Raw genomic sequence first — 23,247 nt, forward strand, 5'->3', positions numbered from 1 at the left:
AGATGCCAGCGTGGCGGAGGCTTGTGGATCATCCTCCCCAAAGCCAGCAAACACTCTCCCAGCCTTATGGCACAGAGTGTATTCCTGACAGCCCAAACGTCTGGGTGACTCAGGCCAGAAGTCAGGGCCAGGGAGAAAATGTCAAATTCTTCTCAACTGAACACAAATAGGGAAAAAAAGGCAAATCGAAGTGCAGCAGCCGCAGCTGCCACCTATGCGCCCAGGTCTGGGCGGCAAGCAGTTGCGTGGAGTAGAGTGGTACCAGTCCCTACATCCCCCACCAAAAAAGTGTCTTTTCTTCCAGCTGCCTCCTGGCCGGCACCAACATTACCTCAGCCTTGCCTGGGAGGAGGCAGACGGAGTAAATCACCTCCTCAGAGACCCAGACACTGGGTGTTTTTTTTTCCGCTGCATTAGCCAGCTCAGATGTGGCACAGATGGGGAATCCGCAGACCGTGCCCCTGCGCTGGCTCCTGTGGCCTCAGAGGCACACGAAGCAGATGGGACAAAACAGCATGGGGGCAGACAAGTGCCTGGCTCCTCAGGAGAGGCTGGGAGAAGGGTGAAGCCCCTCAGCTCTCCTCCTTGCCCTGCTGGGGCTGCCACGCTTCATGGTGCACATCCAGAGATGGATGGGCCAGGGCTCAGCGCGACCTGAGGGACCAGGTGGTGGAAGCACGGGCAGAGCCTTGTTCTCCTGCAGGGTGGCATGGGTGGAAAGCAAGCATGGCAGTGGTTGGGTTGGGTGAATGTGGAGCAGAAAGCAGTGAGAGAGGAGGTATTTGGGCTAGGAAGAGTGCTGTGAGCTCCGTGTGACATGGCCCTGCTGGGAGGAGCACGGGATGATGCTGCTGGATGGAGGCTCCAGGCTGGCTGGTGCTGCCGCCCTTGCTTTACTGCCATCAGGGCAGCCAGATGCAGAAAGCTCCAGGCCAGGACGCATCATGCTTTATGCCTGGACCTACCTTTCTGCTGCGAGGACAGGATTTGTCTCTCTTTGTTGTTTCTGGTGCTGGAAAACTGAAAGGCTGAGATCACCCTGGTGTTGGCAGGGAGCAATGGGGAGTGAGGCAGCACTGTGCTTTCCCTCGGCTGCAGAGATGTGTTGTCCAGAGCATGGGGGCCGGGCACATTATCCTTGTCTCAGTGGCTTTGTGGTGGCGCACCTGCAGTGTCAGGACTGCCCAAAGCCTTTCCTCACAGCAAAACGACTGGAACAACGCTGCCTTCCACCTGACAGCTTTGTTTTACAGTGCAAGGTCAGGAGCAGAATTAAAGTGTTCAGAGAATCCTAAGACTCCCTATTGCAATCTGCACAGGTCGGTTTGCTGGCCAAAAAGGCCTATGGCAGGAACCTGTTCCTTGCCACCGAACTGCGGGTACAGAGAAGGACTTCATCTATCCTCAGCCCAACTATCCTCAGCCCAAATGCAACTGTGGCCCACCTGCAGGGGATAACGCCCCGAGGGGTGCCTGCACCAAGGCTGTGGAGGCAGGCTGTGATGGGTGGTGGGATCACGCTGCACCCTTTGCTGTGTGCGGGAGGTTTCTCCTGGCTGTGTGTCCCCAGGGGTGGATGGTCCCTTTGCTGCTGTCCTGCCCGCAGCTCGTGCCTTGTCCTTGGGCGACAAAGTGCCACCGGCTGCGGAGGAACCCTGGCAAAACTGCAGCTCTGAAATGGCAGTGACTTCCCATCGGGTTTCCAGCCTGGTATCACCCTGATCACACCTGGGTGCCCAGCAGAAAGCCTCTCTTCTTGCAGCCAAATAAACTAACGCGTTTGAGGGCTACTGAGCAAAGCACAAGCTGGCAGCACGCGGGGAAGGCAGCTAACATCCTCCTCCCGCCAGCCTGCCAGCCACTTGGCGTAGCTGCTGCGAGGGGCGCCGTGACACCCTGGGGTGTTTTCTGACTGCAGCTTCTGACAGGGAAACCCGTCTCTCGCAGAAGGGGACAGGTTGTAGTTTCTGGTGAGAGAAACCCCGGCACCTGACGGTGTGCTCTGCTCGGAAACCCGAAGCTCGGGGAGAACTTCCAGCGAACTGCGAAACACAAACCGGCTCCGGAGGTGCAGACAGGGCTGCTCTGCAGACATCTGTGCTCTTTCGCTTTCTGGAGCCAGGCTGCGGGGAGAAGCCCCTGGGCTGAAAAAGGGCATTTTTAAAAATTTAATTTATTTTTTTTTCCAGCGACTGCGAGAAGCACTGAAGGGATTTAGGAGCGTAGCAGAGCTCAGCACGTCCTGACGCCTTGCGGGCTTTGGGGACCACCGCTCCCAAGCGCCGTCCTCATGGGTAGGCAGCCCTGCCCCTCGGCAATCCCGAAACCTCTCCTCATTTTTTAATTTTTAATTTTTTTTGATTCAATCTCTTTTTGACGAGCACGTGGTGCACTCCGTTCCTCTTCCCCTTCCTTAACGTCCAACCCCCCTTCCCCTTCTTCCCTTTCCCCTTCCCGGCCCGGCCCGGCCCGGCCCGCCCACACCCCGCCCCGCCTCGCCCGGCCCGGCCCGGGCCCACCAGGCTGGGGCCGCCCGCGGCCGCGCTGCCCGGCTCCGCCGCCGGCGCTGCGGGGCCGGCAGGGCGCCACGGCCCGGCCCGGCCCGGCACGGCACGGCCCGGCCTCAAGGGAGGGCGGCTGCGATCCGCCGCGGCCGGCGATGGAAGATGGAGGGAGGCGGCGGTGCGGTAAGGGCGGCGGGTGCCGGCGTGCGGGAGCCGGGCGGGAGCCGGGCGGGCGGCGCGCCCAGCCGGGGGCACCTCCTCGCCTGCCTTTACTTTCCCCTTTTCTTTCTTAACACTTTTTTTTTTTTTTCTTCTTCTTCTTCTTCTTCTCCTCTTCTCCCGTATCTCCTCTTCGTTTTCCTTTTTTTTTTTTTTTTTTTTTTTTTTTTTTCCGTTTCTCTTTTCTCCTTCATTTTTTACCTTTCCCTTTCATCTAGCTTTTATGTTTTGTAGCTTTTTTTTTTTTTTTTCTGCAGCTTTCCTTTTTTTTTTTTTTTTTTTAGCTTCTCCTTTTTTCTTTTAGCTTCTCCTTTTCTCCTTTCTGTTTTTTTTTTTTTTCTTTTCCCTTTTGCTTTTCACTTTTTTCTTTCCCCTTTTCCCCCTTCTTTCCCCCTGTTCTTCCCTCTTTCCCCCTTTTCCGTCCTCTTTCCCCTCTCCTCTTTTCTCCCTCTCTCCTTTTCCCTCTCTTCTTTTTAATGTTTCCTTTTTCATTTTCTCTCTCTCTTTCCCCTTTCCTCTTTTCTCCCTCTCCTCTTCTTTCCCCCCTCTTCTTTTTAATGTTTCCTTTTTCATTATTTCTCTCTTCTCTCTCTTTGTGCATACCCCTAAGGGGCAAACAGAGCCCACTAAGGCGCTCACTACTGGTAGCTCCCCAGAAGCACCAGCATCACCAGAGAGGCAGCGCGGGGGGCCCCCATCCCTGGGCTGGGACCCCCCACCTGCATCTTGTGTGGTTGGTTTTGCTTCTGTCTCCGTGTCAGTGTAACAAATCAGCACCCTTGCTGCACTGACAGGCTCTGTTAATCATGCCAAATTCGTGAATTAAACGAGAAGTAGTGCAAAAATCAGCATCTTTGGCTGAGTTCATAGCATTGTGCTTTCTGGGGAGGAGTAGGGTTGAGGTGAATTCACCAAAGGTGTAAAGTTTTACAACATCAAACTTGCACAGGGACACTCCTGCACTACTAGGGTGTTACCGTAAGCCCTGCTGCCGTGCTCCGAAGCCAAGCTTCTCAATGGGAACATAAACATAGAGCTGTAATGAGCTTGAACTTCACACAAACTCGCAGAAGATGCTAACTTCTCACATAGACGCAGTATTTCCGTGCCATAAACAACAATTACGTGGCTCCCACAGAGTGCCAGTTAGTATATTGTAAGGCAGAGCACATCTATGTGTTATTGAAGTGATTTGGGTGTGTAGTAGGTAACTGCAATTACTTCTGCTTCTGCAGCTTCAGTCACACTTTAATTCTGTCTGTGCGTAGGGCCATTAAAACAGAGAGAGAAAATCAAATGCCATATTTCTAATGAAACTGCTGGTTGTGTACACGGTTTTTGAAGCAGTTGTAATAGGCTGCTGATAATCATCCAGGCCTTTCTGGTTTAGCTAGCAGAAAGGAACCTCTTTCTACTCCAAGTGCACTTTCATCGGTCACATCCTTAGTTGATGTGCTTTAGCAGATGTTACCAGTTTAACACTAGCTGTAAGTCTGACCTAGCCCTGTTGGCTTGCACACGCTGAGAATTTGGCTATACAGTCGTTGGTTTTGGGAGCATGCTTTTGGTGGGAGAGAAGGTGAGGTTAAACCACCTAGGAATCCCTGTGCAAATGCTCCCATTCAGTTGTAGCCTTGGTTCACCGTAGAAAAGAGTGTAAGAAATTCCTTTGTGGTAGTGGTGATGTTAAAAACAATTTCAAGAATGTTATGCATTGCTCTCCTCTAAACTTGATACACAAAAAAAAAATAGGGCTTGATAGATAAAATTCTTGCACAACGTACCTGTGTGAAGGAGGTCCTCTTGTGCTGCTGGTGCTTGAGCAGATTATTCTTGCCATTTCTAATGCCATCAGATTGAAGGGAAGAGCAGTGAGGATCATAGTGAACACAACAGATATTTTTTCTTCCTCCTCCTCCCAGGAAGGCTGATGAAACTGGGGGAGCAAGGTTTTATTTGCTGTTGTCAAACTGGGTGGCTAAAAGACCGGATGCAGTTCAGAGCATTTTCCCTCCCCACCTCATCCTTTCTGTTACTGCCGATGTTACCGGGAGAGTTTGGCCTTTGGTTTCCAAGCTTGGATTGAAGAGGCAGTTTGGAGTTTGTTTCCTGTGGGATGAAGAGGATTGTGTCTGCTGGAGGATTGTGGACTGGTGCCACAAAGCATCTGTGCAGACAAGCAGCTGTCATGCCGAAGATGCTGTGCTTGGGATGAACGTCCCAAGTGCTGGGAGATTCATCGCTGGGGCTGGTGGCCGTGGTGGCATGAGCCGTGCTCCACAGGTGGCTGTCAGCATGTGGGAAGGATCCTTTGGCCACAGCTGGTGAATGGTCCTCGTGCATGAGGTACTGATGGTGACTGGAAATGATGTCTGCTCGGTGGGGACAGGGGCACCTGGTAGCAACCTTGCCATGCTGCTGTGGGCAAGGTGGGGCAAGACCAACAAGCTGTTGCCAAAGCTCAAAGTTTGAGGCAGCCAGAGCATCCCACCCTGTGTCGGCTCTACGGCTGGGATCTCCAGGCTGCAGCAGCTGGAGGCCTTTGTCAGCACCAGGCTTGCAGGCCTGGCCTGAAGAGGTAGGAGAAGTCTTGGGGCTCAGCGACATGCAGCCCCTTTCCCCACGAAGGGCTGCTTCGTCACCTTGGTGGAAAGCTGCGCCTGAATCATGGCAGAGGGGGGATTTCTCCATCCCATCTTGCTCTCCTGCCCAGATCTGCTCAGTGGCATGGGTGGCTGCCCTGTCCCAGGGGGATGTACAGCCAGGGGTCCTTCCTCTGGAGGTTTGGCTGAGAGGGGTATCTGTGGTCAGAGAGCTCCTCCAGGCCGTCAGCATGCGGAGCAGCAGGGACACAGATGGACCGAGACAGATCTTGAGCAATTTGTGTCTTCAGAGTCTGCATCTCCTTCTGAGGGGATTTCTGTGCTCTGGCACCCATGGCAGCAGAGGTTATTTCCAGTCCTTTTTTCCTGTTTGCACTGAGATGAAGCTGGGCGGGGGCGTTGAAACAGCACGTTTCTGTGGGATGAAAAAGCTATTTCAGCCCAGTGGTAAGTGCCTGCCTGACACTTTCAGACCAGCCCTAAGCGTCCTGTTCCTCTCAGGATTACACCATTTGAAGTACGCTCTTGCAGCGTGTTTCCAGATGCTTTTTGTGAGCACGCCCCCTCCTTGCTCTGGGACTTCTCTTTCTGTCACGCCAGCTCCTGCCAGAGACCACAGGCCCCTGGGATGCTCACGCATCTGGGTGTTTGTGCTCTGTGTCTCAGACAAGCACGGTGGGTCGTGGATGGGGCGTAAAAGCAGGGTGGAGTGAAGCTGATTCCGGGTGAGGCTGGGTTGCCATGGGGTTGAATGAGGAGTGAGAATAGCTCAGGTATTATCTAGCCCTTGAAGCTTGAATTGCTCCCGAATTGACTGTACTTCCTGGATGCTGTAAGCAAACAAACCTGCCGGGGCACAGGATCAAGCTGTCTGTCAGAGCAGGAGCTCTGCACCTCCAGCCAGCGCCTCAGCCATCAGCTCCAGCTGCTGGAAGCACACTGTGTTTGCCGTGGCTTGCTTTCCTAACTGTGCACTGTAGAAAAAGATCGTCAGTGCCACGAACAGTGTCATTAGCCTGAGGAGACCAGGCTGGAGCGGGCTTTTGAGGCTGGGCTGCCAAGGCACACCGGTAGCTGTCACGCTTACCAAGGGCTTCACGTTGTGACCACAGCAGGTTTTTTTTGATGCCTGGTATCAGGGCTGAACAAGAAGGCATTGTCTTGAGCCTGTGACACAGTAGTTTGGGAGGACTAAGAAAACAACTCAAATGGCAAGGATTAAACAGTCGAGACCTCCCTTTTTGCGGAAGCGATGAATGCGGCATCCTTTCCTTTCTTAGCGTGAAATGCCACAGTGGAAGAGGTGGCTTATCTCCAAATTGTACTCATTATTATTTCACAACAGCTTTCAAACAGGAAGTGTCACTGGGGTAATAACCGCATCTCCCAGGCTGGGCAAGCGCCAAGTGCAATGGCAAGATGCACTTAAGCCCGGGATATGGCTGCATTTCAGCCCTAACAGAAGAAGTGGTACCAGGAGGGAACTTCCTTCGGAAGACGACAAATTCTAGCACCAGTGAGTTCTGGTTTTCATCAGCTCGCTTGTGTGTGGAGTCTCCGTGGCCTCATGAAAACAAAACAACAACAAAAAAGAAGGAAGAAGTGTGTATTAGCTTCTCCACCAGTGGGACACATGTGCCAGCTGGCTGACTGTGTGCTGCTTGCAGGGAATATATAGCTCCTGGTGTCTTCTCTTCTGCCTTCCTGCCATGGTTGGAACTGCCTGGTGGCTCCTGGCCATCTCTGGGGCCACGGCTGCCAGAGGGTGCCAGTGCTGGCACTCCCTAACTCACGCTTTCTTAGCAGGCAAACAGTCTGCTCTTGCAAAAAAACATCTTTTCAGGCCCCCGGTATCTGCACAGCAGGAGGCTTACATAAACTTAGTTGGTGTGACTCCTAGCTTCTGCCTCTGTTCTGCCAGGGGAGGACAGATCAGCTCAAACTTCAGTCAGGTTGCTGATCTGAATAACTTCTGGTAAATCTAGGCAAGGTTTAGAAAGAACAATGGAGGCAAACATTGTAAAATTAATTTAAATACGTGATATGAAATAATCATGCAGGGTCAAAGAGCTGTTTCTAGGTTAGAGGCAGATCTATACACATCTTTGCATGCTCTTTTGCTGTGTTGTAGCTCTACAGCTTGTCTTTGCCTCAGAGGAAATGCAGATTTTTACACCTTTGCAGATGTTTTTCCAGTTGCTCTTGTGCAGAGTGGTTTTTGTGTTTGTTTTTTTTTTTCCCCCCACTGTTCAGTTCCCTGAACTGCAAAGAATACTATAGTCACTTTGAGCTACTGCCTTAGACCAACCATGTTTGTAATGCTGATGTGGAAAAGGCACCTGAACTCTCCTGATAACTCTTCTTTTTCTCTACATCCATCCATAAAAACAGTGTTTTTAGCTCAACATAGGGAATGTACAGCATGTGGGAAGGGATGAGCTTTGCAAGTTCTCAAGTCTCAGCAGATGTTGGCTTGGGTTTTGAAAAAAAAAAAAAAAAGTTGCTTAAAGATACAGATGTAACTTCTGGTAGCCTCCTGAGGCACCAGATTTTAGCTTCTGTGGAGCTGAAATCCATGTGGGGCAGACCTGTAGCTGTCTAAACATTGTTCTGCCTTCTGAGGTACCTAAATATCATGGAAGTGCAATACCTGCTGAACAGAAGCAGTCTGTCAGTTTGCTAAATATACTTGGAACAGATTGGACAAAAAAAAAGTAAATGCAAGATGTCTGGTACATACCACTACTGAATTCTCTGAGTAAAAAATTGCTGGCTTTGTGTTATTTTTCCTACATCAGGACTCCATCCCAGTGGTGTCTGAGATAACTAAGAAAAAACATTTGTATTGTGACTTTTAATATTTTGGATCTTTCTACTCTATCTGCTTTATATTTAAGAAGGTGGTTTTTCATGCAGTGAGCTGCAGCCTACCTCTCGATGGGCTTGCTTTGACTTGAGCTCTGTGCTTACCTTAGAAATAATGCATAGACATCCAGAGGTCCATACAGCACACATCAAAAATCACTGACTCGGCAAATAGAAAATGCTGAGTGACCTTTAAAGGTAAAGTGTAATCATAAAGACTTTGAATTAAAATGCTGTACACATTCACGCAGTTACAGCTCAGACAGTGTCAGCCTTTGCATAATAAAAAGCATTTTATTCAGTATAGCAGCTGACTGCTTTCCTAGCAGCTTCGGCCAAACAACAAAGCAAACATTTCTTTAAGGGGGAAAAAAAAATGAAGTACAGGTGTAGAGCAAGACTAGCAGACTAAAAACAAAGTTTACCTGCAGCTGTTTGATTCTGCTGGTAAAGAATGTGTGTTTAGTCACTGTTCCCGTGGCTTTTTCTAAGAGGAGACTCTGGTGGCTAGTTTCTGAATTGAGCCTCTCATCAGACACTGAACTTTTGTGCAGTGTGGCTTTGAGGAGGGAGAATAGCCTCGATGGTATCTGCGCCCTGTTAGTTCTGCTCTCTTCTGCCCCGAACGCTTCCCAGGAGGCTGTTCCTGGTAAACAAATTCGTCAGCATCCCGAGCGCGATGAAAAGCCTGCAGAGCCCCAGTTCCTTGTGGCAAACTCCTGGGGCGAGCCAGGGTGTGCAGGGGGTGTGCCGCGGGGAGCCCCGCGGTGGGGACGGAGCAGTGGAGCCGCCTGCCCGGCTGCAGAGCCCGAGGGCTGCCTCGTGCGGGGAGATGCCAGAGCCTGGTCAGCAGGTAAGAGCAGGCGGCTCTTCTGGGTTAGACCCATGGTCAGCTCAGCCCAGCAGCCTGTAGAGGTGGTCATGGGTGTCTACAGGAGCCTGGGAGGAGCTCAGTGTGGAGTTTCGTGCTTTCTACCTGCGTGGAGGATTTGTACCCCTTGAGGTTGTTTGCCTTCCTTTTCAGCCTTCCTGGTTTCCATGACATTGCTTTGTAGGGAGCTCTCTGGTTTGTCTGCAGGCTGTGTGAGGAACCATCTCCTTCTGCTTGGTTTGATGCTGACTCCTAAAACCTTCTTCTGATGTCTTCTGGCATCATTATATATGGTATTAAAGGAGGCAGTGGGTCGCTTCTCACAGGCGTTTCCAGAGCCATAGTGACTGCATGCATCTCTGCTATATATCTCTCAGCCATCTCTTTCCTTTAGTTGGGAAGCTGCATCTGTGATCCCTTGGTATAATTCAAGCTTTTTTGCTGGAGAATGGTTATAGGGAGTGCTCTCACACCAGTCCTTTCCTTCCTCCCCAACACCCTGTCTCTTTGCAGGTATCTCCCTGTAACTCCTGATCGTAAGAAATTAGTTTAAACCACGAGCTGGGTTTTCTTCTCTTCCAGAACCTTTGCTAGCATTGACTTTGGCAGCCCCAGGTGAGGTTTAGCCATGCAAAACTCCTGTTCTTTTCAGCCTTCATCTATTTTACTAATGCTTTAATTTAAAAATTGCAAACATGTATATTAGCATGTGGGAGGGCGTGTGAGGAAAACACGAACATGGTGTACGAGGTCATACAAAAATAAAAACTACAAACCTTCTTAGCGGTCTGTTTGTGAGCACCAGCTCTCTCAGCTCTCCCTGCTGTCAGTGCATTGGCTTCCACCAGCTAGCAGGTTTATTTTAACTCCAGCTTTCCCCATCTCATCCTGTTACTTAGGAAAGGGACTCAAGAAAAGCTCAACAGAAATAGTCTTTTCAGAACAATTAGCACAACCTGTCAAAAGCACGAAGACTTGCTAAGTTCACGCCCACACAGGAATGATAACTGTGCTTAAAATCAAGGGCTGACCATTAGTGCTACCGGGCCCCTGGGAGCTTTGTCCGTCCGTGACAGCAGAGGCCAAGCTCTCGCTGCGTGTCTCCATGAAGAACTGACCACGGCATGGCAGCCTGGCTCAGATGCTCTCCCTTTTGCTCTTCTGGCAACTTGCTAAGAAGGCTGCAGATCTCTGGAAACCCTCCATCCATCACTCTTGCCTCTCCCTTATGTGTTTTCTCATGTATTTTTTGAAGCTAGCTCCTCTACCAATTCCTGTATTTCAGCTAGTCTCTGAGGAAACTTCTGGGCTGTGGAAGAGAATGTCAAGGTAGAAGTTTAAACTCCTCCTGAAAGCTAAAACTCACCCGATTGGGGTGTATGATAGGCTGCTGAGAGGCATTTGGCTTCTTGCTGCAAGGGACGATGATGACGAGGTGAGGATAGGACAGTCCTGGAGTTAGAAATGGTCTGAGTGAAGTCTTCCACAGCTGACTTGTAATATACTTGGTTCCCAGCAGCTGTGCAGTCGAGGGGAAGGTGGTCAGCTCTGGAAGGAGGGGATATGCAGCTGTGAGAGGGCAAAAACAGGGCTCCCCCAAGGCGCCCTCGTGGTGTGACTTAGCTGTGGAAGCCCCTGAGCCAACTACCCAGTTCCTTCTGGGTCCTCCTGTAAGCCCATAATTAGATTAACATTTATTTATTATTTTTTTTTCTGGGGGTAGGGTGAAAGTGTTTTATTAAGAAAGATTACAGCGGTCCCCCCAAGGGCACTTTCACTTCTCTGTCCTGGCTCACAGCCCTTCATGAGAGGTCACAGAAACACAGCATATCCTGAATTGGAAGGGACCCTCGAGAATCATCAGGTCGAACTCCTGGCTCCATACAGCACCACCCACAAAATCATGCCCGAGAGCATTGTCCGAATGCTTCTTGAGCTCTGTCAGGCTCGGTGCTGTGCCCATTGCCCTGGGGAGCCTGTCCCAGTGCCCGACCCCACTCTGGGTGCAGACCCTGTCCCTAACCCCCAGCCTGACCCTCCCCTGTCCCAGCTCCATGCCATTCCCTCAGGTCCTTAAACACCTTCCTGCTGATGTGTCTTTTTGCTCAGACTGGCCTGTTTCTGGTGTCAGCAGTTGTGGGCAATGTAACCAGACTTTGGTGTTCCTCAGTTAATGCTGTGTGGAATGTAGGTATTTAATGGGGAAAGAAAAAAAAAAGTCCCCAAGAAGAAAACAGCCTGTTCCCAAAAGGTCCTGGCCAGAACCTCAGTTAAATTCAGAGAGGATGTTTTGGTGCTTTCTTTCCGTGGAGAAAGGAGAAGCATTTCCTTCAGGTTTCGATGACTCAGCCATACCATCTAAATATCTGGGGCAGTTTGAGGGGAGCTCACAACTGGAACTGAAATCAAATTCACCCAGCAAGAGACACTGTGCTTCAGGAAAGCTGGCAAACAACCCTTGTTTTGGGTCTGGATCAAGCCACCTTTCAGGGACAGACTGTGGCAAGGGTTTTTCCTTGCAGCTACGGACCTGCTGCTCGGGTCAGCATTCAGGGAACAGAGCTGTGCAGAGATGTGGTGTGTGATTCACAGCTGCCTGACTTATCTGTACGTGGCAGCTCATGCCAGAGGAGCAGGACCCCTGAGCTCTGAGCATCCTCCTGCTGCTCACTTTGGTGCTGAAACACGCATTCAGCAGCTTTGCTTCCCGTGATATAGCCTTAAAACACAAGTGCTGTGGGCACTTCCTAAGCAATCTGCTTTCCCTGAGGGAAAGGATGAAACACCAGCGAGTTGGGACCTTGTGCCAATGCCTTGTGCGGGGTCAATAGAGAGGTCCATTGTGGTGCCAGGAGGCCTGAGGGGTGAGGACTGGCACATGGAAGCAAACACAGACTCACAAGCATTAAATGAAATTCTCCCAAGGGGCAAATGCAGCCTCCCCAAGTCCCAACCAAGATCCGTGACCCAGAGGAGCAGGCTTGAGCAAACATGAAAGGGCTGCAAGAGGGGTGAACAAATGGGCAGGAGCTTGCTGCCACTCTGCCCAGAGCTTAATCAGACTGAAAAACGGTATGTGTGTGTGTGTGGCTCATGAGAAATGAATGTACAGCTGGGCTGATTTAAGGGGATTGATGCTCTGGGTGAGCGTCACCCTCTCTGGTGGTGACAAACACCAGATGCATCAAAAGTGGTGGTTAAAGCCCTCCGAGGGAAGCAGTTATGAAATGAGATGACCCGGATGCAGATTTCTTTGCTCTTGAGCTGAGGGAGAAGGCTTAAGCAGGAGGTTTTTTCGTTATCCTTTCCAATCTTGCTTTCTTTTAATCCTTGCTAATGCAGCCTGGAAAGCTCCAGGAATGTTTGCCCTGCCCTCCTCTGAGCTGCCAGTTTCAGGGGCATAATGACTTCAGCAAGATTTGGGTGAGTGGCAGATTGAGGTAAGAAAAGGAGAGCAAATTTTCTGTCTTTGTTTTATAACTCTTCTTCCCTCTGTCTCCAAGGAAGGACCACAGTGAAGCAATGCTCTTAAAAGCAGTTCATGCCTGATAGCATTCACCTTCTCTCCCTCCCTTTTCTCTTTTTAATATTTTTTGTTTGGATGAAATACCGTGACCGTATCCTCAAACCTGGCTCTGGAGGCTGTGACCTGCTTTACCTTTATGCATCCTTATATTGCTCTGACAGCCTAGACAGATGTTAGGCTCAGTTGTTTCCACACACCAGCCGCTACATGGAGTTCTCATCAGCAGCGCTGAGCACTTCTGAAAATGAAGTTGCCTCTTTTAGGTGCCAAGATGAAGGTCCCTGCCAAGGCACCAAACTGATAAATGCTGCCCTGTAAACTGAAAGATCATTCATTTCGTCCTAATACTGGGTGATGCGGAGGGTGTTGTGAACTGAAATCTTTTTCAATGCTTTATGATCAGATATAGGCAAGTACAGGCATTTGGAAAATGTGTTTGCTGACGAGGAGGCTCAGTGCAGCAGATGTCTGTTAAGTCTTGAAGAGCGGTGCTCAGGGATCGAGGTGCTGTATCTCAGAGGTGCGTAGATCAGAAATTTCTGATTGTTGAGCAACTGGACTGCTCTGTGCATTTATTTACTATTTCATTCATGCGTAGGTGGGATTTGGCAGCAGCCAGAAGTTTAGCCATCCCATCCCATTGTATCAGCTGTGTAGGCTGAATTTTCATCTGGCTCCATAAGCTGCTTTTGACCAGGTTGTCTCAGACTGAATCTTCTTCTGTGTGCTCTGTGTGTACCCCTTTCTTCCCCAGTTATTCCTGCCCCAAATCCTGTGAATGAACACATCTTCGTGGACATGATATAATTTGTCTTTGTGCTAGAAAGTCTTTGCTCTATTACTTCATGGTTTTCCTGAAGGATTTGTCTGGCTAGTATTAGGAGGTCCATCAAAGTAGCTGTTGGAGCCCTAGTGACAAATAGTTAGGCCAGTGAATGATAAATACACCGAAGAACTTCATGGATGACTGCTCAGTTATTACACATGTGAGCTGGACTCAATTCTGCAGAACTGGTTCAACACAGAGGTGTGGGAGAAATAATGGGGAAAGAAGTCCAGGAGAGCCTGGAGCAGTTCTAGGGCATGGGGTAAGATGGTTATTTGTCAGTGTGGTCTTAGAAGAAAATGTAGTTGTTGTAGAGCTGGCCTTGGGGGAACGTATAGATTAGTGATTCCATCCATCTCTGATTAAAGAGCCTTGACCGTGTGTTCCTGTGAATTATGTGTCTCCTGTACTTTGAATTTCTGTTTGTAGCTGACGCTTACCCTAAGGTATTTGTTGGAAGTGCATGAAAGTTATTATTGTCCTGGGGGGCAGAATGTTCCATCTGACTTTTTTTTTTAAAGTATTTTTGTAAGCTAGGGCCTTTGCCAGTGTGAACCATGAAATGACTTGATATGCTGTAAGAACTGGCTGCCTGGCTGCCTAAGACATAGGATGTGAATACAAAGGTCACCGAAGAATTTGTAGAGCTAATAATTTATTTCATCTGTCACTTCAGACAGAAGAATTACAGGCTCTGTCTTGCCCAGCTGGATAGCAACTTAAAGCTGACTGCAGACACTATTTGTGCTACAGTTTATTGCTGGTGTATGCTTCATCGTGGAGATTTGATTTGTCCTCACCTGTTCAGAAAAGTAATTTTAATGTTTGCTGTGCAGCCTCTCTTTCCCCTGAGAAACTGGACCTTTCTCTTTCAAATTGCTTCGTATGAGTAGGAAGCAGTGGGTAGGTGCTGGTGGCACCAGGCCTGTGTGACACCAAGATGCTTTATGTGCCTGTCCATCCATCCTCCCAGGTGCTCCCCTGCTAGCCAGGAGGACCACCCTGAGCCTCCTCATGTCAAGGTTTGGCTTGTGGGATCATAAAAACAGGACGGGTTGTCATCCTGACTTAGGTGGTGGTGGTCAGGCACAGGCCTGGGATCCGGAGGACAGGGATTGTAACACATCACTGGCCATGTATTTGCTTGCCTTATTATCCTTTTTCACATTTCTGACCCTCCCTATTGTAGCCTCTTCTCACTTTCTTCAGCCCAGTCTCCTCTCAAAAAAAACATCCTTTTCCTTTTTTTTTTTTTTTCCCCATAGGTCCAGTTTTGTGACATCCTTACTTGAATTTACTGTTTCTGATACCGATATTCGGACTTTGAGAAATGTTTGGACAATGCTGTCAGATATATCTGATTTTTGATAGTCCTGTGCAGACCAAGGGGTTGGGCTTGATGATCCATGTGGATCCCTTCCAACTCTGGCTGTTCTGTGATTCTGTACCACGGCCTAGCAGTGGCTAAGATTGCTAAAGGGGCTCGGTGTGGGCTGCTCTAGTCATCCTTGCTTGATACTGAAACATTTGGGTTCAAAGACTCAGAGATGAGCCCTTCAAAGGCACTGTGAGTTCGCTCAGGTCTGTTGTTCTTGATCTTAGTGGTGGTAATGGGGTGATGCTAATAGAGATAAATGAACAATTAGCACTTTGAAAATCCTACCTGACGGCCCACCTGAATGGATTTCGTGTTCCTGCTGCCATTTTTTTTGGCTAAAAGATAGATAAGCTTTGTTTATTTTGACTCTGCAGGCAGAAGCACTTGTGTGGGATAATGATGTATCGGCTCACGCCCAGACTGTTGCCAAGGCCAAATATGAATTTTTATTTGGCTTGGAAGAAGAGAAGCCTTCAGAAATGGGTAAGTGCTATTTATCAGTAATGTGTGCAAAAACATCCTCTGAAGGCCCTCAGGAAGGAATTGCAGAAGCTGCTCCTGAATGACCCCGCGAGGGCTTGCTCACTGTGCCACGCTGCTCTTCGCTGGCACGCAGTGCAAGTACCAGACCAAAGGACCCTGATGGTTTGGTCACAGCAATCTTATGCCCCCCACCTGTCTCTTTGGCTCACCTGGGCCACCTCGATGAGATGGTGGGGACTTGTGTGCTGCTCACACTCAGCCAAGGGGCTGGCGGAGGAAACCTCAGCCCTTCTCTGCAGTGGAGCCATCTCAGCCACGCGTCTGCACTCTGCATGCCAAAACATGGCTCTGCCTGGCAGTCCTTCCAGGAATGCCCTTCGTGAGCTGCACGCTGCTGTTCCTACAGCTAGAGGTAGATAAGATTTTAATTTAGATATTCAAGGTGGTACCTGAACTGCTCCCTCCTCTGTATTTAGTAATTCATGTTATCCAGATGTAGTATCTAATTTTATGCCTAAGGGTCAGTCTTGTTTCTATGTTTTTCTTGTAAACAGAGGGCGTTTTCTACCTTTTCCCAGTCCAAGCTTAGAAGAAGAAAAAAAAAAAAAGTAGTTACTATACCTATTTCTTTTGCTTCATTTTAATTACCAATCCCTGCCCTCTTTGCAAAAGTATTTCCTCAGGCTGTTCTCTTTGCGCCTTGATCCTTTCTAAATTGCAAACTTTCTGGAATGTCACTTTTAATTAAAGAAGATTCCCTTCCTGCCAGAGAAGGGCAGCACTTTGTACAGGAATAAGCTGTGTATGGTCTTCCACTTCAGTCAATAGAAAAAAAAAAAAAAAAAAAGAAAGAAAAAAAAGAACAAGCAGAAGTGAGTTCTGGAAAGTGAATAACAGTTTCTCCTGGATTTCCTGAAGTTAGGTCTTCCACTTGGGAAATCCTAGTTGCAGAGCAGGGGGAAAAAAAAAAACAAACCACACAGATGCTCTTGTTTAGGAATTTTAAAAACTTACAAATTGCCACAGGAATGTATATCGCATTCTTACATGAATCACAATGACCTCATTTCTTGTTTCGGGAGAGACAATGTGAGAGCACTGTCAGCAGGCATTAGTACATTTCCGGAGATTGGCATTAAATAAAGCATGCTGTGTCTAGTAAATCCAAGTGAATCTATTGTCATTACTAACCAAAACAATTATCAAACGTGATGAGCATTCTGTGCTGCATTGGTACTTAGAGTTAAAATAAAGGGCGGCTTTACTGGCTTAAGTGTGTACTTTGCCATATTTTTCCTGTGTTGCTTCTTGCCTTGTTTCTGAATCTCCTTCTGTACCTTTATTAATCGGAAGCTACCAGCAGGGGCTAACAGGCAGTGGAAAGGGAGTGACTTCCAAGGAGAGTTTCCAAATATTTAAGTGGTTAACATCTATCATTTGTGAATTGTACTCCAAAACTGTGTTGTAAGGGTGCTTTTACTATACCATTATGCCCACAGAATTAATGACTGTGACAAAGACCAAGCAGAGTCTCAGAAAAAACCCCTTCCCTTATGGCAGGTTGGTCCTTCTCCTTTTAGCAGATTCACAGCTGTCGAAATCCAGGTGGGACCTAGAAGAGTCTTCTCGCCCCATCCCATGTCCTGGCCAGCTAGACCTGTACTTGGCCAGCCTGGGATTTGCAGTCACCTTTGTCCCTCTGGCTCTGATAAAGGTCTGACAAACTGTACTGCTTCTGCTGTGTGTTTTCCCCAGCCAGGATGAGAATATGTGCTCTCCTCAAGGCCCCTGTTCCCCCTCCCCAAAACTCAGGTTCCCTGCTGCACAGCATTTTGTCAACCCAGGCTGGTTTCTTGGTGGTATCACAGGCAAAGGCAGTCTCCTCCTTCTGCAAGATGCCTGGCCAAAATGGATGCATGAGAATGGTGCTGACCCTTTTTCTTCAAGGTTTCAGTTGCTTATTTATTGGAGATGAATGACTGGGCTGGCTCAGGTCACAATAGTACAAACCCAGGTCCCTGTGCACCAAATCATAGTTTCCTTTGATTTAACCTATGCTGAAGATGTCATGGTGTATCTGCAGGCGATGAAGACTGTTTTGGGGGAAGCAGCTATGCCTGAAAGTCTTTCTGTCCTTCTTTATATTAGATGGGGATGGGAAAAAAAAATCACTGAAAATCCACACCAACCTGCTACTTTCTGAAGTTGCTTTTAAAATAAAGATGACATGGTTTTCATGGGTCAAAGTATGCAAGATTTCAGATGAATGAGTGACAGCAGTAGGGCCCAGGAGCAGCACTGGTGTTTAAACTTAATCAGGAGAACAGCTTGTCGCTGTGGGCAGTAAAGCTGAACTTTCATTTATCTGACCTAAAGAGGCTTCACTCGTGCCTTGGCTGGCCTCAGAAAACGAGAACATAATACATAAGCTGCTGAATGGCTTAATTAGTTCTGCCTCCCAGTTTGGCCTTTCTCTCAGACACAGCCATATTGCCGAAGCCCTGCTGGATGCTGTTGAGAGTACGATTTTTTTAATTGGGTAGTGAAATACTTGCGCTGGAGAAGACACTTCACAGAGAGGGACAATGACTGGGGGATGGTGTAGCAAGCACTTCTGTTTGCCTAGGTCTCTCTCTGGAGACAGCAGACTGTTAATAAGCTGCTGGGCTGATTTTTGCCTTCCAGGTTTACGCTAGCAGTCATTTTCACAGGTGAGAGGAGAAAAAAAAACACCTGGTTAAATGTGTATAGAAGAGGTGTTTCATTGCTATATTCAAATGTACGTGTTAATAAAGCTACCACATTACAAACAATTCCTCTTTTTTTTCCTTCACTGCCCTCGGTCTGTTTTTATTGGGGAGATTTGCAGTCCCAGGTCGTCTCTGTACTCGTCTATTGGTCTCCAGCGTGTGACTGTCCTGCCTGGCTTTCCTTTCTCCTCTGTCCCTGGTTCTCCTCTGTCCCTGGTCATCCTCCTCGAGGCAGGTGGGTAGATGTGTGCTGGGAGGACGAGGGGACATGAATTTTCCTGCCAAGGCCTGCTTGTGGGGCTGCACCGTGTCGCCTCTACGGCCTTGCAGCCCTGCCCTGCTCCTCGGTGGAGCCCCAGCCTTCTGCCTCCAGCAAAAGAAAATATTTTCTAAAATCTGAACTCAGCCGGAGCAGACAAGACGTCTTCTCAGCCTTGTTAACATAAAGGGCACTTGTATGGGTCTGGAATCATATCCTCCTCTGGAACTGGCCATGCTAACAGTGGTCTCTATTGAGCAGCTCTATCTCTTAGGCTTTGGCAGGCTGCAGAGTACTGATTGTTATGACTTTGCAGTTTATACATTTAAATACCAAAAAAAAAAGAGTTTTGACAAAGTGACTTAGTCCTAAAAAGTGCTTCCTTGGGGAAAGAAAAATTGGGGGGGGAGGGGAGGGCTACAAAATAATTGCTTAAAGAAACATGAAATCCCTAATCCCTGTTATTTGATGAAAGAAATCCAAGGGAGTTGTTAAGAAGCAAATATCTTCTTAAGATTCGTGAACAGTCTTTTCTCTGATACTTCTAGGAGGGGAAAGCTTTCACCCCTCCTCTGTAACTAAGTGTATAATCTCATTCTTCACAAAAAAAACCCTGTACAAGTAGTTCCCGGGTTGCTATGCAAATCTGGTCTTTCCCAACAGCTGCTGGAAGGAGCTTGTTTTTGAATTCCTGGTGAAACAAATAGCTTTTTGGAAAGCCTGTCACTCGCTGTTTTGTGTACAGTGAGGTGTCATGAGGCAACTGAGCTCATGTAACAGCTTGCTTCTGCCAGAAGAGATGGTCCCAGCCGCATGCTGCCGCGGATTGTCTCATGCTAGCTCTTGTGCTCATCTGTTTTCTTAGCAAGTGTAAGCCAGTAAAAATGGAGTAAAAAAAAAAAAAAAAGTCTAAAAAAAGGTTTAGTTTCTCCTGACAATGCATGCTGAATCACCTTTCCAATGGTCAAACAGTGCCAGAGCTGATATGCAGAAGAAAATGAAATACGTACATGTACTTTAAGCCATGCCACATACCCATTCCTGAAACTGAATCATGGAAATGAGTGCATTTGCTGTAGAATTTCTCTGGCTTCTTTCAGGAGCTAAGGAAGCACATAGTGGCTGTTTTTTTGTACACCCTTTTTCACAGAATCACAGAATAATTGAGGTTGGAAGGGATCTCAGGAGACCCTCTAGTCCAACCTCCTGCCTCAGGCAGGGTCCCCTCGAGAACATTTCCCAGTATTGTGTCCAGATGGTGGCCCTATATTGCTGATTTAAGCAGCCTTGAGAAAGTTACCCTCTTACCTTTCTGTAAAATACATATTGCTTACTTTCTAGGGAGACCTTTGCTCTTCTGCTTTGCTTTCTTTCTCTGCATCACTTCCAGTCATGCATGTCCAGCTCTGCTGCACCCTCCTTGCACTGCGTAATGTGACACACTCCTGATCCTCACTCTAAAACTTCCCTTACATCAAATTTGCTCACGTACTGCATCATCCTCATATTAGCATGGATTGCTAGCTGCAGTCTTTCCCTGTGCTTTAACCACATCTCTGTTCATTTCGATAACACCACCCTTTGTCATGTTTTCCTTTCTTGCCCTTTCGCATTTCCAGGCAGTCTTGAAAGTCTAGGCACCCTGTGCTGCTGTTTTCCTCTGCAGTTCTGCTTTCCTGAAAAGGTACAAAATTGTATTTTCTGAGGGTCGAAGGGCTGCTGATTGCAAGTCCATGTTGCAGTGACCAGAGCCTGTGAAGATAAGTATGTCAAATGTTCATTTTGGATATGCCCTGCAACATTTAACAGGGGTACATGCAAGACTGGATTCTTGGATAGCTAAAACCTGTGGTGCCCATGCGCTCTTAATTGAAATTCCATCGTTCCGTTGTGCCTTCTTGAATCTCTAAGCTTACTTTTTGTTCTTTCTGCAGCTCTACTGCTGTTTCTGACACAATGAAGGCCAGCAGGAGCTTTTAAGTGGTAGTTTGGTAACACTGCATTTTATCCTAATTGTCCCTGATGTTTGCTGTCTTCTTTGGCTGGCAGTGAGACATTACGCGAGGTCCATGGCTTTGCAGGAGGAAATTGCATGTCTTGTGACCTGCACTTGAAAGCTGGGTAGTTCAAGTTATCATAACCTACAGCTGCAGGGAGGAGATTACCACATCCTTAACTCAGTAAACAACAAAATTGTTTGAAGGCCAAGGGTTTAGTACAAATAATAGTTAAAACATGGGCTGTTTGTTTATTGTTTTTTTTTAAGGTGCAGAATTAAACACTCAGCAGCTAGGAAATGCCAGAGTTGAGGCAGTAATTACCTCCCCATTTGTGGGCTGCCGGCTGGAGCGGCGGAACGCCCTGACACCAAATGGACAAATACTTGGGGGCCTGGTGATGCTGGCAGCCCCTTGGTGGTGGCTGGCCTTCTGCGGGCACCCAGAGCATATGGGGTGCAGGCTGAGCTCAGCAGCAGCTGAATGCAGCAGAAAAGCTTCCCCAGCACAACAAAGCCAAGTCCACAAGGCACAGAAGGAGGGGCTCAGCTGGCTGACTTGATCGACCGGCCGTATGTGGACGCGGTGGGGCACAGCTGCATCGTCGCTTATCCTCGCCATCGGCTCCGCTCCTCTCCTTTGCTACAGCCCTGTCGTCTTTTGAGACAAAGGAGGTAGGCAGCACGCACACAGAAGCCCTCCATCGTGTTGTAGCCTTGGTTTATCTCTAAAGGCTTCCGGAGGAACAGCAGTGTACTGTCCTGCTGCTAAAGATGACTTGGTAATGAACATGTAGAATTAAAATTACATGGGTAGATGAAATTCTGGCTTGTGAAATGTAACATGGTACAGCAAATATCTTTCCTATTCACAGTTCAGCACTTTAACGAGCGCCTTCTGCTCTGGACCCCTGCGTTGTTTATTGACCACCATTCAGTTTATTGAGGAAGGGAATCTCATTCACCATGCTAGCTTGCTGAAGAGTGCCCGTGCAATGTCCAGCTGCACCTTTAGCAGCAAAGACTCCAAGCCTGGGAAATGCACATGTCCCTCTATGCGGCTACTTTTATTTTAGCTGCGTGCATAACTCGATATCCAGCTCCTGGGATGCTTTGAAGACTGCTTACCCAGCCTTCTCTTAGCCCAGCTAATTGATCCCGAATCTCAAAATGCAATAAATGACATCCTCTCACAGGGGTGTGTCTAGTTTCCTCAGTAACTGCTGCAAAGACGCAGGGTTTCTCAGATTGGTAAGCAATTGTGTGTTTGTTTTTGCTTTTTTTGTTTTTAAGCCGTCATTTCCACCTTGAAGTCTGGAGCGGTTTCTTTATTTGAGAATATCTTTCCATTCAAAGGACTTTTTGAGGGTTTTAAAAAGATTCTTTAGAAAGACAATATTTTAAATACATAAATGGAAGTGGATTCTGGGAGCTACAAAGTCTTCACTTTATAGTCGCTGTGAGTGTCAAAGCAGCTGTGGGTTGTCACTGCTCCAAAAGTTTGTGCTTTCAGCCTGAGGTTCTTAGGGAGCTTTTTAAATAATTACTGATATCACTGTATCTATCTGCACTTGGAAAATCACCTGTTAGGAGCTTCCTTTCTAAGTCACAGTAATGAAAAAATGACAAATTTTTGATTCTTTTTGGATTTGCCATTTGAATTTTGAGCTTAATGCTTATATTTTCCAAGTTTTTTAAACCAAAACTTAAGGTTCTTTCTGTCACAGCAGGCGGCGTGCCTTTAAAGAAATGAAATGCTGTGCATATAACAAGACCCACTGACGTCAGGGTAGTGAGCCCAGTTTTTCCCTTTGTATTCCCTCCCGTTCCCCCTTCTGCTAGCAGCTGTTTCAGTCTCTACCCTTTCGCTTTCCAGGGTAATGACTCTGGGGACCAAGCTATCTCACTGACCATCTGTGGCCCATGCAGCAATTTGTAGTGGATAATCCCTCACAGTAAGCTCTCCCAGCACGTGCTGTGTGTTAGTTTTGGACCGGGTCCTTTTCTGAGCTCACTGTGGGTCTGCGAGCTGCTGCGGCAGCGTGCCCTCTTTCCTGCAGCTTGGGGAGCGATGAGGTGCCCAGTGGAGGGCTTTTAGTTCAGTGTGGTTTGAGTTACACCAGAGGCTTCCAAACCCCATTTACCACTGGGAAATGGCTAAAATCTATAAAAGAAATATGTAATTGAGTCACAATGTTATTTACCTAAGGCTTTCCATCAGAAAGCACATGATGTGGAATAGAGCTGGAAGACTTACAATTGTAAAAAACCACACATGCACACGCACATATATTTTACATGCTGCTCTCGTCATTGCTTTCTTAAAGGACAGACTTTACGCTCATAACTCCTCCGTCTTCCTTTCTCAAGTGGTGCCAACCTGCCTGTCACATCATCGCCGACTGCAGGAGCTGGAGCTGAAGGAGCTGGTGGAGATGCTGTTGGTAAATGTACCTGGTGTAAGAGTGGCTGTCCTGTGGCAGACTGAAGGTTCACCTAATGCAGCCTCTTGTGGCCAAAAACCAGAATTTAGGGAACTAAGAACTACAGAGAGCAGTACTTCTCTGGTAACTTCTTCCAGCAGAGGTTTCCTGGTGGTCCTTGCTAGTGCTGGATGGATGGTGTCCTGCCCTGTGCTGGTCAGTCTAACTTCTCAGCTGTCAGCCACCACCAGGTCTGTGTCCCTGGGACTCACCAGTGACCCCCTCTGGTCCTCTCTTTTTGGGGTGAGGGGTCCCAGACTGCATGGTCGTTTCTTATGCATAGGCTCATCTGTATCCTTGGCTCCAACTCACTTCCACTGTGTGTTTGCTAAGGCAGGCGTGGAGGTGGCAGTGACGTTTAGCCTGTGCTTACTTTATAAGCAGCTCTCCCTTACCTCTTTGCCCTGCTCTCCCTACTTCTGTCAGCTCCCATATTTCCACCAACCTGTTTTTTGTGTAATGCTGATGGGCCGGTGAAGGCCTG

The 23,247-nt window shown here is 48.1% G+C and overlaps 1 protein-coding gene across 3 annotated transcripts in view; it reads left to right on the forward strand.

Moving 5' to 3' along the window:
- Nucleotides 1-2,539: 2,539 nt before the first annotated feature.
- LOC309889632 (PH and SEC7 domain-containing protein 3-like) overlaps nt 2,540-23,247 on the forward strand; it is a 107,433-nt gene continuing 86,725 nt past the window's right edge. For 2 of the 3 annotated variants that reach the window (XM_082782541.1, XM_082782542.1), the window contains exons 1-2: nt 2,540-2,687; nt 15,167-15,275. In XM_082782541.1, coding sequence (XP_082638667.1) covers nt 2,667-2,687; nt 15,167-15,275 — 130 coding nt within the window. In that variant the 5' untranslated portion in view covers nt 2,540-2,666. The remainder of the gene's footprint in view (nt 2,688-15,166; nt 15,276-23,247) is intronic. The other variant, XM_082782543.1, reaches the window with a different exon arrangement.

Source organism: Aythya marila, assembly GCF_965140915.1.
Source record: "Aythya marila genome assembly, chromosome: Z".
In the NCBI taxonomy this organism is placed as follows: domain Eukaryota; kingdom Metazoa; phylum Chordata; class Aves; order Anseriformes; family Anatidae; genus Aythya; species Aythya marila.